The 13,049-nt window shown below is 36.8% G+C and overlaps 3 protein-coding genes across 3 annotated transcripts; 2 read left to right on the forward strand and 1 right to left on the reverse strand.

Moving 5' to 3' along the window:
- The first annotated feature begins 527 nt into the window (after positions 1–527).
- Positions 528–4,967, forward strand: LOC114527220 (forkhead box protein D3-A-like). The gene is made up of 2 exons (XM_028548866.1): positions 528–2,634; positions 2,745–4,967. The coding sequence occupies exon 2, from the start codon at positions 2,807–2,809 to the stop codon at positions 3,692–3,694; it is 888 nt and encodes a 295-aa protein (XP_028404667.1). The 5' UTR covers positions 528–2,634; positions 2,745–2,806; the 3' UTR covers positions 3,695–4,967.
- Positions 4,968–6,354: 1,387 nt separating this feature from the next.
- LOC114527143 (protein HOS4-like) lies at positions 6,355–9,474 on the reverse strand. Its single transcript, XM_028548774.1, has 4 exons — positions 9,433–9,474; positions 9,101–9,152; positions 8,039–8,126; positions 6,355–7,952 (listed from the first exon to the last, which is right to left on the reverse strand). Exon 4 carries the CDS (start codon positions 7,787–7,789, stop codon positions 6,629–6,631), a length of 1,161 nt encoding a protein of 386 aa, XP_028404575.1. The 5' UTR covers positions 7,790–7,952; positions 8,039–8,126; positions 9,101–9,152; positions 9,433–9,474; the 3' UTR covers positions 6,355–6,628.
- Positions 9,475–10,433: 959 nt separating this feature from the next.
- Positions 10,434–12,987, forward strand: LOC114527049 (THUMP domain-containing protein 1-like). The gene is made up of 6 exons (XM_028548631.1): positions 10,434–10,512; positions 10,585–10,686; positions 11,240–11,616; positions 12,008–12,122; positions 12,207–12,350; positions 12,495–12,987. Exons 2-6 carry the CDS (start codon positions 10,612–10,614, stop codon positions 12,648–12,650), a joined length of 867 nt encoding a protein of 288 aa, XP_028404432.1. The 5' UTR covers positions 10,434–10,512; positions 10,585–10,611; the 3' UTR covers positions 12,651–12,987.
- Positions 12,988–13,049: the final 62 nt, after the last annotated feature.

Raw genomic sequence — 13,049 nt, forward strand, 5'->3', positions numbered from 1 at the left:
ACTTTTGAGATAACCTACATCGATCATGGACAGAGCGCATTGCTATATATATTGCGTGGCGGAGCATCTGCCAACAATCGGGCAAAAACAAAAAATAAGTGAGAGATATAATTGAAAACATCACTGAAAACCGTTTATAAATTCAAAAAGCAAAGATTACTTTCTCAGCCACAAAGTTAAAACCGATGCATATGCATCCGTGTATGCAAACTTACTTACAAACCTAGCTGTTTCCGGAAACCATGCCAGTCAACTATAATGTTCTGATTAATAACGTACTGAAGTCTGAAGTAAGATCGCTTTTTTACTCTATACATAAAACAGTCACTCAGTTAGAGCGAATCGTTTGGTTTTGGGAGCTTCGTAACTCGTAAGACTTGTGGTCCAGCTGAGCGCGGTCAGAGGCCGTGAAGAATAGGACTAAGCGGCTTACTGAATTGAGTAAAAAATATTCAAATATATGAGCATAGCATTTGAATCCAGTCTCTATAAGTACGCGGATGATTCTCTTCGTGCATTGATATGTAAATTTGGTCGAGCAAGCTCAAAATGCCTGAGCTGTTTTTTGACATGTTTTGCATATTTACTACGAATTTCCGAAATTTGTTTATTTACCGAACACGACAAGCCCACACAAGAGGTGTAAATTTTTGTTTGGCACACAGTCGCAGAAATACAACATGCACAATTTGCGGTTCCTTTTCTTGTGTCTTCATCAACAAAATATTTCAGCTAATGCCATTAATGGCTTGCCCCTGGCTGTATCTGTGACGCATATCATGATGGCCGATACACCAGTTCAGGTAGTGAAGTGATAGGTTCAAAAAAGGAATAAATTTATCGTATTGAATTATTTTGTCATCCTTCTGCCATAATCAGTTAGCGCACCGCAAGCTGCTATGTACAGACGCAACGACAAGTGATGGGGTACCTTAAAATGCAATTGAACTTGTAAATTGTGTCAGTTCAATGATGAAAAAGGTAAAATATAGGCTAAAACGGTCGACATAATTCGCATTATCTACAAAATTAAACATTTATATTACGGTATGATCTAAAATACCAAGTCTTTTCAAGCAACACGCCTTGAAAAAAGACCAATGGCGCGATTGTTATTAAATGCCATTCTTAATAACAGCATCTTAATCAAACCCTAAGAGTGTCAGTAACGAGTTTCTGTTAATGACTGGGCGGAGTTGCTATTCTTTCCCCAATCACTTAGCGGGACCAAGGAGATAGAGCTAGATATATGTCCTCCCGTGGTCCCCATTTCCGATATCCTGCTAGCTTTAGATAGTTTACGTTTCATCACCGGGAGTGTAGTGTGAATAAATCTCTCTCAAAATTAGCACATCATTATTTTAAACATTAGGTCACCACAGGATCTGAATACGAAGGACGCTATCTTGCTTTGTTAGAATATGTGAAGCAAACCCTTGTTAAAACGCAGCCAGTCGTTTAATGAAGTTTTTAGAAAGCTAAATCAACACAAATTAGAGGTCGTGTGATTCTGCGATGTGCTAATAATCGATTAAGGAATGCGTAATATGTTAAATTTGCGAGTTCGTTTTTAATATCAATAACAACAATACCTGCCTACCGTACAAATTGATAAAGTGTCACGCTGAGACAGATATATGTTCTGGGCAACTGTTACAACACGCAGTTCAACGGGTAATAACTTTTCCGCAACACGGAAATCTCGATAAACTTATACGATCAAAATTTATCCTCTTTCCTTCTCGATATATTATGACCCGGAAGAAAAACAGCTTAAAACTGCTTAAAACTTAAGCTCAAACTAACAAGGTTCAGAAAAACAAGGTATCTCACCTTCCGAAAACAATCAAAGCTGAAATGAAAGCAATACCCCAATTCATTTGGCTAGTTTTCCAAACATATATAGATCACACAAATATTATGGTTAACCTGCTGGGTCATATTTTCTCTTATTTACCTTCGCAGTTAAGACCGTTGCGGGTGGTTGGATCTGAAAGGAAACACATGATGTGTTTATGCGTCAAATGCGTGCAAAAAAACAGCTAAAACATTTAGACGAATAAAAATTCTCAGTTATATAAAATATTGGATAAACAATAATCTGTTTAAATGATACCATCAGACTGCAAAGAATGAAATTCAGGAATGACCGAACTGAAGGTTTGATTATATGCGTAAGTGCTTAATATTAAAAAGCAGAAGGTATGTGTTTCTGCTGCATTAATCAAATGTATAATACTTTATCAACAACGTTCCCAGCAGTTATCAGTATCACAATCGCTATTCATAAACGTTCTTTTACAGTTGAATGTAAGTTCCTTTATGACAGTGGCCGTGAGTAGATGTTAGAAAGTTGTTACATCACCTGGAATAAATAAGCAATAAATCCATACAAATGAAGCACTAAACTTCAGAAGCGTGTAGGAGCTTCCTGTGGGACAATAGCCAGGAAATCAAGACACATTTGGTGCACAAGTCGTAAGAATAACAAGCGAAAGCTAATCCGATCAACTGTAATCTAAAATAAATGATTTACTGTGTTTATAAACTGTCTGTTCAACGTAGGAACATAACGCAGTGCCTGGGTGGGAAGTGATAAATTTTGCTCGACTGTAACATTGAACTTCACGGGAGGTGAGTTATATATTTTGTTTAATACTTCAACATGCAACTCATTGTTTGCATACTGTCGAATAGACAACTTCTCCGAACTAAAAGGGTATCATATTATCGCACTATTTCAGAGTTGGTGGGTAAAGTCATCCAGTCTGGGCTGATATAAAACGTCTTGGACTAAAAGCTTAAAATGTACAAAACGTACAATGTGGTGGAAAACTACCACGTTGAAGGGAGCTTTGAAACAGGGAATTCTTTAAACGGAGAAAAAGAAACGAACTCATCAAGAACAACGATGCAAGCTTCTACATCTGTTCATATCTTGGATTTCGAAAACGAGGAACAGTTGCACGATATTTCAGGACTTCCAGTATATCCCGAAACAGAACTTGATGACAAAGATGATGAAAATGAAGAAATATCCGAGGGTGAGAGCATATTAGACACTACTCGTGCTCAAAGAAAATTAGTGAAACCTCCGTATTCTTACATCGCCCTCATAACCATGGCTATTGCTCAGTCTTCACAAAAGAAACTCACACTCAGCGAGATCTGTGAATATATTATGAACAGATTTCCTTACTACAAAGAAAAATATCCACAATGGCAGAATTCAATCAGACATAATCTCTCGCTGAATGATTGTTTTGTTAAAATCCCTCGAGAACCTGGCCAGCCTGGTAAGGGCAATTATTGGACACTAGATCCAGCGAGTGAGGGCATGTTTGATAATGGTAGCTTTCTTAGAAGACGAAAGAGGTTCAAACGACCAAAAACAATTACATTCAATTATTCACCATACAGTCGTGTAACTTCAAGCATTCCTAGTTACCCTGCTCATGGAATGATGATGTCACCACATGGATATCATCTGCCGGCGTTGACCTATTCCTACCGAACTTTTTTAAATAACTACACAAGCAGCATTCCGTACAGAAGTTTGATGCAATTGAAACGAACAACTACTTCATGTTCATGTACATATTGCGAAGGATGCCCTTCCCGACAACCCACTTCTACGGCACAACCGTTGAAATTTTCAATTGAAAGTATTATCGGACAAAACAAAATTGTTTGATGTCATTCAACAGTATGAACATTCATGGCGTTACGTTGGCAAGACCGTAAGTGACTGATATTTCACACTGACCATGTATACACAGGGCGTGATGGACATGCAGCAAATATAGCCGTTCATTGTGTTAAAATCTTTCCATCTTTACTAAACTATGCGATTTAAGCAAAAAGCATACGGAATTCCATATAGGAATATGATATTAGAGTATTTTGTGTTAACACCGAATTATATATGCAAATTAGGCGCACGCAAAAGTAAAATTGTAGCAATAGTTCGGCGCATATCAAAATTTATCGATTATATAAATCGTGTGGCTATTATAGATCTAATGGCGTCACCTAAAATTTAACTTATAAATCCAGCAAGCGCCGCAAGCCTGTCATTTATAAGTAAATTATATAGTTGCATAGCGAGTGTTGTGCGACTGAATTATAATATGTAGATGCTGGTTAATGCAGGAGAAGGAAAGATTAGAATATGATTTAAAATTCAAATCAGGAACGTTGCGATGCTGATGGAGTTCGCCCCTGACTTGGTTTTAAAATTTCTTTTACCTTCGCTCTCTTGACAAACCAGGATCTACCATAATTATCAATATAGTTAAATGAGGACACGTATTTTCTTATAGTCATTCACTCAAAGATTCGTGTTCAATCATAACCCAATTTCTTTTAATTCAATCCCTTCTATTTTGGCATTTTAAAATTAAATTGAACGAATTGTAATTAATATTTGGACCGCAGTATCTAATATAGGAGAGTGTAGCTCGGTCTACAGAATGAACTTCGTATCGGATTGAAAAAAAACGAAGCCGCTTTGCGTCGCAAGTATAAAAAAATTTAAAAACTCAACCCCATGCATGCATGGAAGCAGGAACTAAAAGAATTTGTTGTGTTGTTCGTGTCCTGACCTCCTGACGATCACAGACCACATGAAACCATAGTTGGCCATGTTTTTGTTGAAAATACAACTCTGGAAGCACTGTTGGTCTGCGATAGTTCAACCCAACAGATAAAAGAAAGCACGAAATTGTTTCACTAAATACAAAGAGTATCCCATGATCATCACTATTGGGAGGTATAAAGGCAAAATATTTATATCCTAGCATTTTCATCCGTGAAACTGCCGATACAGTAATACAACAACTCCTTTATAGGACTAAAAGACAATATGTATTCCTCCATCGTATATTATCCATCAGTGGTGTTATTATTGTAACTTATAAAATAAAAACAATTGTAATTATAAGAAAATAGTGAGATAACTAACAAATATGAAAGATTTTGTAATTTATATAATATGTAATATATATATGCAGAATTTAATTTATTGGAAACACACAAGTGATAATTTGTGAAATATTATAAACAAAACATCAAATTCGTTGGTAAAATTATTATGTTCCGCGAGGTTTTGTTTCATCTTGATGAATAAGAAAAAACCTACAGTATATTGACTGAGTCGTGATCTATTTACGAGATACCTTGGTTTACGTATATCTGGTTGGAACAGTTTGAGCGTCTTATTATGCAGTTAAACTTTTTCTTATTTCTGTATTCAAAGTAATGATGTGGTTGATGCATGCATGGTTACGAATACGAATACGAAAACCGCCCAATATTTAGACGCCATTATCTGACAGTATAAGCAAGGCAGTGTCTTACAGAAAACCAAAATTCACTGTTCCTCAAATTTGAATGCCTGCTTCAGTCTTATTGTAAACCACAGTTGTTTAAAAATATTGATGAAGAAAAGTGGTCTTCGGAATTAAGACATCTTTATTGTCCTTGTTGATGAGAAAGGGATCTTATCACACAAGAAATTGGTTCGACTCAGTTCTACTGTTTGCATGAGTGCGGAGCCAGAGCTCAGGTATTTACATGCAGTATTCAATATCTTCTCATATGGATTCACTCATATGTTCGACAGTATTCCAATTTCTCGAACATTTTTTGAATGAATGGGCACAATTGAACTGACCGCTATATATATTTCAGTTTCTTTAGTCTAAAAATTTTCATTTAATCTGTACAGACGTTTTTCACTGATAAATTGACCCTACGGTGAAAAGAAAAATGGCTTTTACTCAGGACTAGCTTAAACAGAACGGACATACCGGTTTTTTTATACGCTCACGCAAGCGACCCAAAAAATATAAGTCTCAGCATGAAAGCGAAACGTCGTTGTCTTCTGTATCTTAGTGTCAAGTCTGTCCTAGCAGGTTGCCTTTTTATTCTTTTTTATACATGACTTGCGTGCCTGTAGACTTCACGCAAAAAAATGAACAAATTTAATATCGGTGATCAATTGGGCGGGAAAGGAAATGAATGTTGTTATCCAATTTAGACTTTAGGCGTGCAAAATACATGCAATAATTTATTTATACTCACTTACTTATATGGCAGATCAAACTGATGCAAAGATTTTCGTGGTAATTGCTTAAATAATGAAGTTTTGCCTACAACACAGACCCACACGAGCCAAATGATCATATAGGAAAGGCATAGGAACAAATAAGTATTCATAGAGGAAGTACCTGTAACAGGTCATGACCAGCAAGCGTCTTAAATGTTAAGTCGAAGGAAGATCGAAAAGTATAAGTTGAATTTCCGCGTATAACTTGTCGATCCGGATAATTACTTTTTATTGCTGCATACCAGAAATTAGGTGAGTGTGGGATAGGTCAGAAATCTACAGGACATCAGCGGTGTGGGCTGCGGGCGCAGAAACGTATTAGGAAAATGATTTTGGTAGTAATTTCATGTCCAGAATCCACAAATGTAATCCTTACTTTGTTCCTATAAGCCGCTTATATTAAAGTTTATACAGGGATTAATGTATTAGATTAAGGATTATATTTGTGGTTTTTGTACACTAGGTATTGCCATATTCTGCGAATCTTCATAAGTCTAACATTCCCTCAATCTGTCTTCGTCACTCTTGTTCAATACTCTCAGGCAATGATTCTAGTCTGAACATTTCGTCCTTATTGTTCACTGTCCTTCTTCGTCGTAAAATGGGACACGAGTTTCGTTTGATGACTGGAACAGTTGTAGTTGCTTCTGGCTTAGGAATGATCGATTTTCGGCTTGCATTAAGCTTGCAGTTTTCTTGTTTTCCCATCCATAAATTTTGACTTTTACCTTCTTCCCAAGTATTCTTAGTCCTGCGCATTCTATTAACAGTGATGGGTACCTGTGCTGCTCTGGAAATAGAAAACCGCTTTCTACCTGACCGTGTTGACGTCACAGAACAGGTCGCAAGATCATTAACCGAAAAGTCCAAATAATCATCTCCATTTTCGTAGCAAGTCGCTGAATCAGAATTCTCTTCTTCTTTGGGAGGTGGAATGGCGGATTGGCGAAATGACGAGCTAATTTCATCATAATAAAGACTAAATATTTTGTACATTTCGCTTTTATAGTTTTTTCTTACTGATTCTGGTCGACGACTTGAGCATTTATTCTGCCAAGGTTCTGCCCTCACTGCACTATTATCACACGATGAACTGACCGGCCGTTCCACAGGCGCTTTTAACGAAGCCCACTCCTTCGCATTCAGCTGTTTTACGTTGTCTCTCATTTCTGTTGACGCTCTTCCGACATTTCTAAGTATCTCACAAAGAAAATAGCACCGACATTTACTTGCAAGAATCAACGGTGTCTCTCCGTTTTTGTTCGGCAAATCTACACTCAGATTATAGCGCAACAACATTTCTATCAATTTTCTAACAATCTTTTCATTGTTTGATATTACAGCCAGAGAAAGAGCGGTGTTGCCTTCACGATCCTGCGCATTTATATCATATTCATTCCATTCTCTGAGGAGAATTTCTACAAGTTTCTCCCGACTTTTTTCACAAGCCCAATGAAGCGCATTTTTTCCGGTTATATCTTTATAATCCGGCCGTGCGCCGGCAAGTAGAAATCGCTTACATAAACATGCAGCGATGGCTTCATTTTCAAGAAACGTTAATTCTATTAAAGGTGTCCGCAATTGCTCTGGATCCCTTTGATTTAAATCCCAACCTAAATGTAAACCCAGTTGAATCTTTTTATATCTTCTTTGTTTTATTGCATCTATAAGCAATGGCATTGCTTATATGTCGAATATACCTGTAATTTTTCAACTCCAGCGTGGAAGGTGTATTTTCTAGATATTACTCACACGTTACCGACGAAATGATAATATTTATGATTGAGGAGCCACTAACAATAGACTGGACTGTTGGCCAATTACTTGAACTGGATTACAAGATCTGGAAGGAGAATAAATCAATCGTGAAATTGTCGATATTTGAAAACACACTGTTTTGCCAAACGATTAAAATGCATGAGTATAGACCTTAGTCGTAATCTCTTCGCTGCAACGATGCTCCCTGGTCCCATATTAAAAATTTACCAGTACCGATTTTTCAAAGAACGGCTACTACCTGGAACGGGAGCAAAACAATTATCAAAGACGGTAGGGTAAAGAGTTTTTCGAGTCCAACATTCAGTATCCATCGCATCCTTCATTCCATGTTTTGTTGTAGACCTTTGTTAAAATTTCTTCTCGTTATTGACCTACTCTCTTTCTATTGGTTTACATTGATGATTAAGCAAAGTAAGTGATTCTTTGCACCTGCGTTTGGTAAAGAAACTTAGCATATATCATATATCCATCAAAGTGGTTTTCTCCTCACCGTATTAAATATGTAAGCATCCAATACTCTGGGGTTACATCTGGCGTACGTTTTTTCATGCAGTTCAAAAGTCCGGATCCAAAGCAGACAGAAATGGCCACCGAAAATTAAAATATTTTTAGCGGCTTAAGCCAGTTTCACACTTGTCCTAAGGATCGGGGATTCCGTTGTTTGAATTTACTAGTGCGAAAAATGCTTCGTCTATCGGAAAATAATACAATGGATACCCAATTATTAGGAGTTAGTTTGAATCAGTCCACACGAATGATTGAAAGGAAACATGATGAAATATTCATATACCAAGCGTTTAGCCCGGGAAAGCAGCAACGGCATACATACTGATAGCATAACAGACGAAATTCTAATTAAACTTGAAGCCAAACGACAACGCCATTCTCTGATTAAAAATTTTATTAAAAAGTTAAATCAGCTGCTATAAAAAGAACAACAAATATTTCTTTCATTTGACATTAAACGAACCTCAGTTTTCTTTATTTGGTACAGTTAAAAAACGCTGACCAAAGGATTTAGGATTTTCCGTTTTAAAATGCCAACTGTGATCACGGAAATTTGACAGTGTAAATGGCCCTAAAATGTTCCCTGGCTTTATCACGTGACCGTTTTATCGCCCCATTTAGAAATTCGCAAATTAATTACATGCCCACAGAGATCTACCTAAAACAGCTTTAACTGAAATTGGCAAGACAAGCCTGGTTACTTACACGCGTTCATGTCACTTCAGAATTCTGTGCTTTTTCTTACAGAAGTTTCCTTCTAAAATAATAAATAAAACAAGTACGAGTTACAAGAAACGTACGATAGCAAAGCAAGTCCATTTTAGCCACTGAAGAACGATTATGAGCATAATCGGTCCATATACATGGAGTACGGGTAATGCATATTCATCAGTTGCTTTCGATCAACTTGTGGGGACATCTTTTAATTGATCACGAAAATTTCGCTTCATTTAGCCTTTGTTTCTTTAGCTAAACATTTCACCCCATCAAGGAATGTAAGAATAGCTTTCTGTATGAAAACACGCTCGAATCGATACCTCAATTCAGTTCTCCTACACGTGTATTAAACCATGTAAATTCCCTGGTTGTTCACATGAGCCCTGTTACCCAAGATTTAGCGAAGCGTGAGATCTTCGTGTTTATCCGACTGCGACGTAGGCTAGAGATAATTTTGAGGCTAAAGATGACTGTATTAAAATACGTCTTTCTGAAACCAAACAAGCACACGCTTATACAAGGTGTATAAAAGGCAACCACTTATTTTAGATCTCTGGTAAATAAATGTCTTTTGTGTGCGCACCAGACTTCATTTAGACAATTGTGCCACTAGAATACGATTACAGCCTCAAGGACCAATGTGCAAACGTCTTTAGTGTTGCTAAACCATAGTTAACTATGGTTAAACAGAGTGAATATTAGGTATTGAATATTAATTAGGCATCGCCTTTTTTAATCACCCTGTAGTTATGAAGGCCTATTCACTCATTTTAAGTCATTTTACGCTTCGTTAAATCTCGGATAACCGGGCTCGTGTGCCTAACGATTTGGGAGGAAGACGACTATCAGTAATTCTGTCCAATCTGGAAGGAACTGCAGCATTGAGCCTGCCCCTATTTTATATTATATAGAAACAATCGACACGAGTCATTCCAAGTCAATGAGAGGGACTAGAAGGGCCACTTGAGTCGGATCCTTTTTATGTGAATGCAATCGCGCATTTCACATTTCGCAATAGGCATGGTCGCAATATAGCATTCTGTTTTGTAGTGGATGGCTGCTTCGCCTGCTGCCAGTTTTTTGCATAATTCTGCATAAAGAAATGAGAACGCTTAGCACGTGTAAGTGTAAAGGCGATTCTGCATTACAGTCCGCTTCATCCGCGCGGGCAAAGCAGAAGCGGCTTTTGGAAATCTGCGCATGCGATCGTGACGGGCCTGAAAAACATTGCCTAACCGTACGCATTGCGTACCTATTTGTACTGATAATGAAGGATGTGCGATACTTCATGTTATTTTAATTTTTTCATCCTTGACAATATGGCAGAATCTTCTAAAACCTCCAGCCAAGGGAAACGTAAAAAGAAGTCGAAAAGGTTTTATGGTGGAGCCAAGAAGGGGGTAATTGTTTTCAATTTTACTTTTCGGATATTTTACGCATATTTACTCTTTTCAAAACAATATTTTAACTAGAAATACGAGAAGGTTATCAAAGTAGGAATGAGAGGTGTTCTTGTGTTTGGAGCTGACAACGAAGCGAAGGCGAAAAGGGAGGCATATAACCTGTTAAACGAGGTGATTTATAAAAGCAATATTACACACAAACTGCGTACATCATATTTCAGCCACATAGTTGCTGGCATTCGGGATATTCATTCAACGGATTCTTATTGCTCCCTATAGCAAGCGGCATATATACCTGACAGCTGACATACCTGGCTCATGAGACTCGTGCTCTGCTCACCACGATCGTTGCACGTTTCTTCAATGAAACATGCCAAATAATAAAATGCCGATTTCTATATTTATAGCAATGCGAGACAATTTCAATTTACGTAGTATAAAAGTGCTATCAACCTTCCTTACTTGCTATATGACAGATGCGCATGAGGTACAAGACAATGTTGAAGATATCGATGAGGAACCTAATTCAATCTAACTCTTTTTTTTTTGTTTTTGTAATTCATGACATACATCATCAACAGTTATAGCTTCTATAAATATTTTTGCTAGTTGTGTGAATCACAAATGTTCACTTTACATAGAATGATTTACCTACCAATAGTGAGAATAGAACCCTAAATATATGAGACTTTTCATCTAAACGCTGGGTATTGTTGAACTATAGTATGCAGATGAATTGTTCGGTGCAGAATTCAGGGAGGATTTCAATCATGATGTAGACACAGACACCAATTGCAAAGACAATCAAAACAAAAAGAGACTTGTTATTAATTACCAGCATGGAGATGGTGAAAAAATTATTGAGCATGTAGAAGATCAATCATGTTCTGAAAATGAAAGCGATGAGAATGACATTGAAAAAACTATAGCGAAAGAAATTAAAGAAATCAAAAGTCTGAAAGAATCAAGAAGATTTCAAGAGATACCCACTGGTGTAAATGCTATATTATTTATTAAAACAACACTGTCGAAGAAAGACCTGAATAAACTCATACAATGTATTCTTTCTGATATTGCTAAGACAGGACAAAATAAAACAAGGTAATCTTACTTTCTGCTGCTGCATGGTTCTATGTACATATAAGAATTAGGTTTCCATAGCTAAGTGGTAAGAGCACTGTTCTCCAAGCTAAAATCACTGCAATGCAAGCTCAATTAATGCATTCACAATCTCCTGCCCTACATAATTGGCATAATTCATCAAGGATGAAAATATGGGGACTTGAAGAAAAAACGGATAGGAATAAAATACAAGTTCAGCAGGGAATCATGATACCAGTCAATGGTACAGATCTGTTTCTTCCCAAGAACTAATTTTGTTAATCAGAAACTGCAACAATCTGCTGCTCCATATTCCTTCATGATAAATATGATTAACACATTCCCCTGCCTCTGTTGTCAATACCATTTTTAACTTCGTTACTTTATTTAGAAACTTTCAAAGACTTGTGCCAATCACTGAAATTTGTGCAGCTGATCTTGAGTCTATCAATGATACTGTTTTGAAACATTTTCTACCGGAAAAAGATAGTAAAGATTGTCTTAGTGTGAGTATTGTGGGTTTACGTTCGTAAAACGGACGAACGGACGAAAAGCCTTATTTTCTGTATTTTCATTTTTTTGTCCCCAAGATGTGTGTTCAGTACAAGTCGAGATTTAACAGCAGTCTCATAAAGGACGACGTCATATCTCAAGTATCTTCAATATTTTTAAACTCTGGACATAAAGTTGACTTGAAAAATCCAGATATTGTTGTGATTGTTGAAGTTATGAAGGTACGTAGCAATAGTTGATACCTAAATTTCTAAAATTTACATTTCTATGTTTATCTTCTCAACTAACAGTTTACTACTTTTTAGTCAAATAACATTGTCCCGAAATTCTTCAACCAGTCGTTTCCTACCTAATTGAATTTCTAGGGTCTTTGCCTCATGAATACTCTTCAAGACTTCTTTCGTTTCAAGAGGTACAACCTCCATCAAATTGCAAACGAAAAAAAGAACCAAACCGAAGTTTCGAATGAAGAAGACAACACAAAAAGCATCGCAAAAGTCAATGACAATGTTAGTTCATAAGGCAAAGTTGAAGTTTTCAGTTGTGAAGAATGATATTACAAAGTCTGGACGTTTCCTCGTACACCCTGCACTTGCTTTTTTGGCAGGGAAAACGCATGCATTGGAATATGCCAGGAGTCTTAATGATCACTTCGTTCAATTATCAGAAACGATAAAAAAATGATGTTCGTTCTGGTTTGTGACTGTGTATGCCAAGAAAGTGGGATCATATAATAACAATCAGCTATTGAACTCGGTGCTCTAAATGCAATCGCGTTTTACAGACTCACAACAGTGGTTTCCGATTCCTGGACAAAAAAAACCCGGTAGTATACAATATTGATATACGCGGTATAAAAATACTTTTATTACAAAAGTTTATTAAAGTAAAATTGAATGTATATATATAAAACTAATTGC

This window comes from Dendronephthya gigantea, unplaced genomic scaffold, assembly GCF_004324835.1.
Source record: "Dendronephthya gigantea isolate DGI-Jeju-01 unplaced genomic scaffold, DenGig_1.0 000043F, whole genome shotgun sequence".
NCBI classification, from domain to species: Eukaryota; Metazoa; Cnidaria; class Anthozoa; order Malacalcyonacea; family Nephtheidae; genus Dendronephthya; species Dendronephthya gigantea.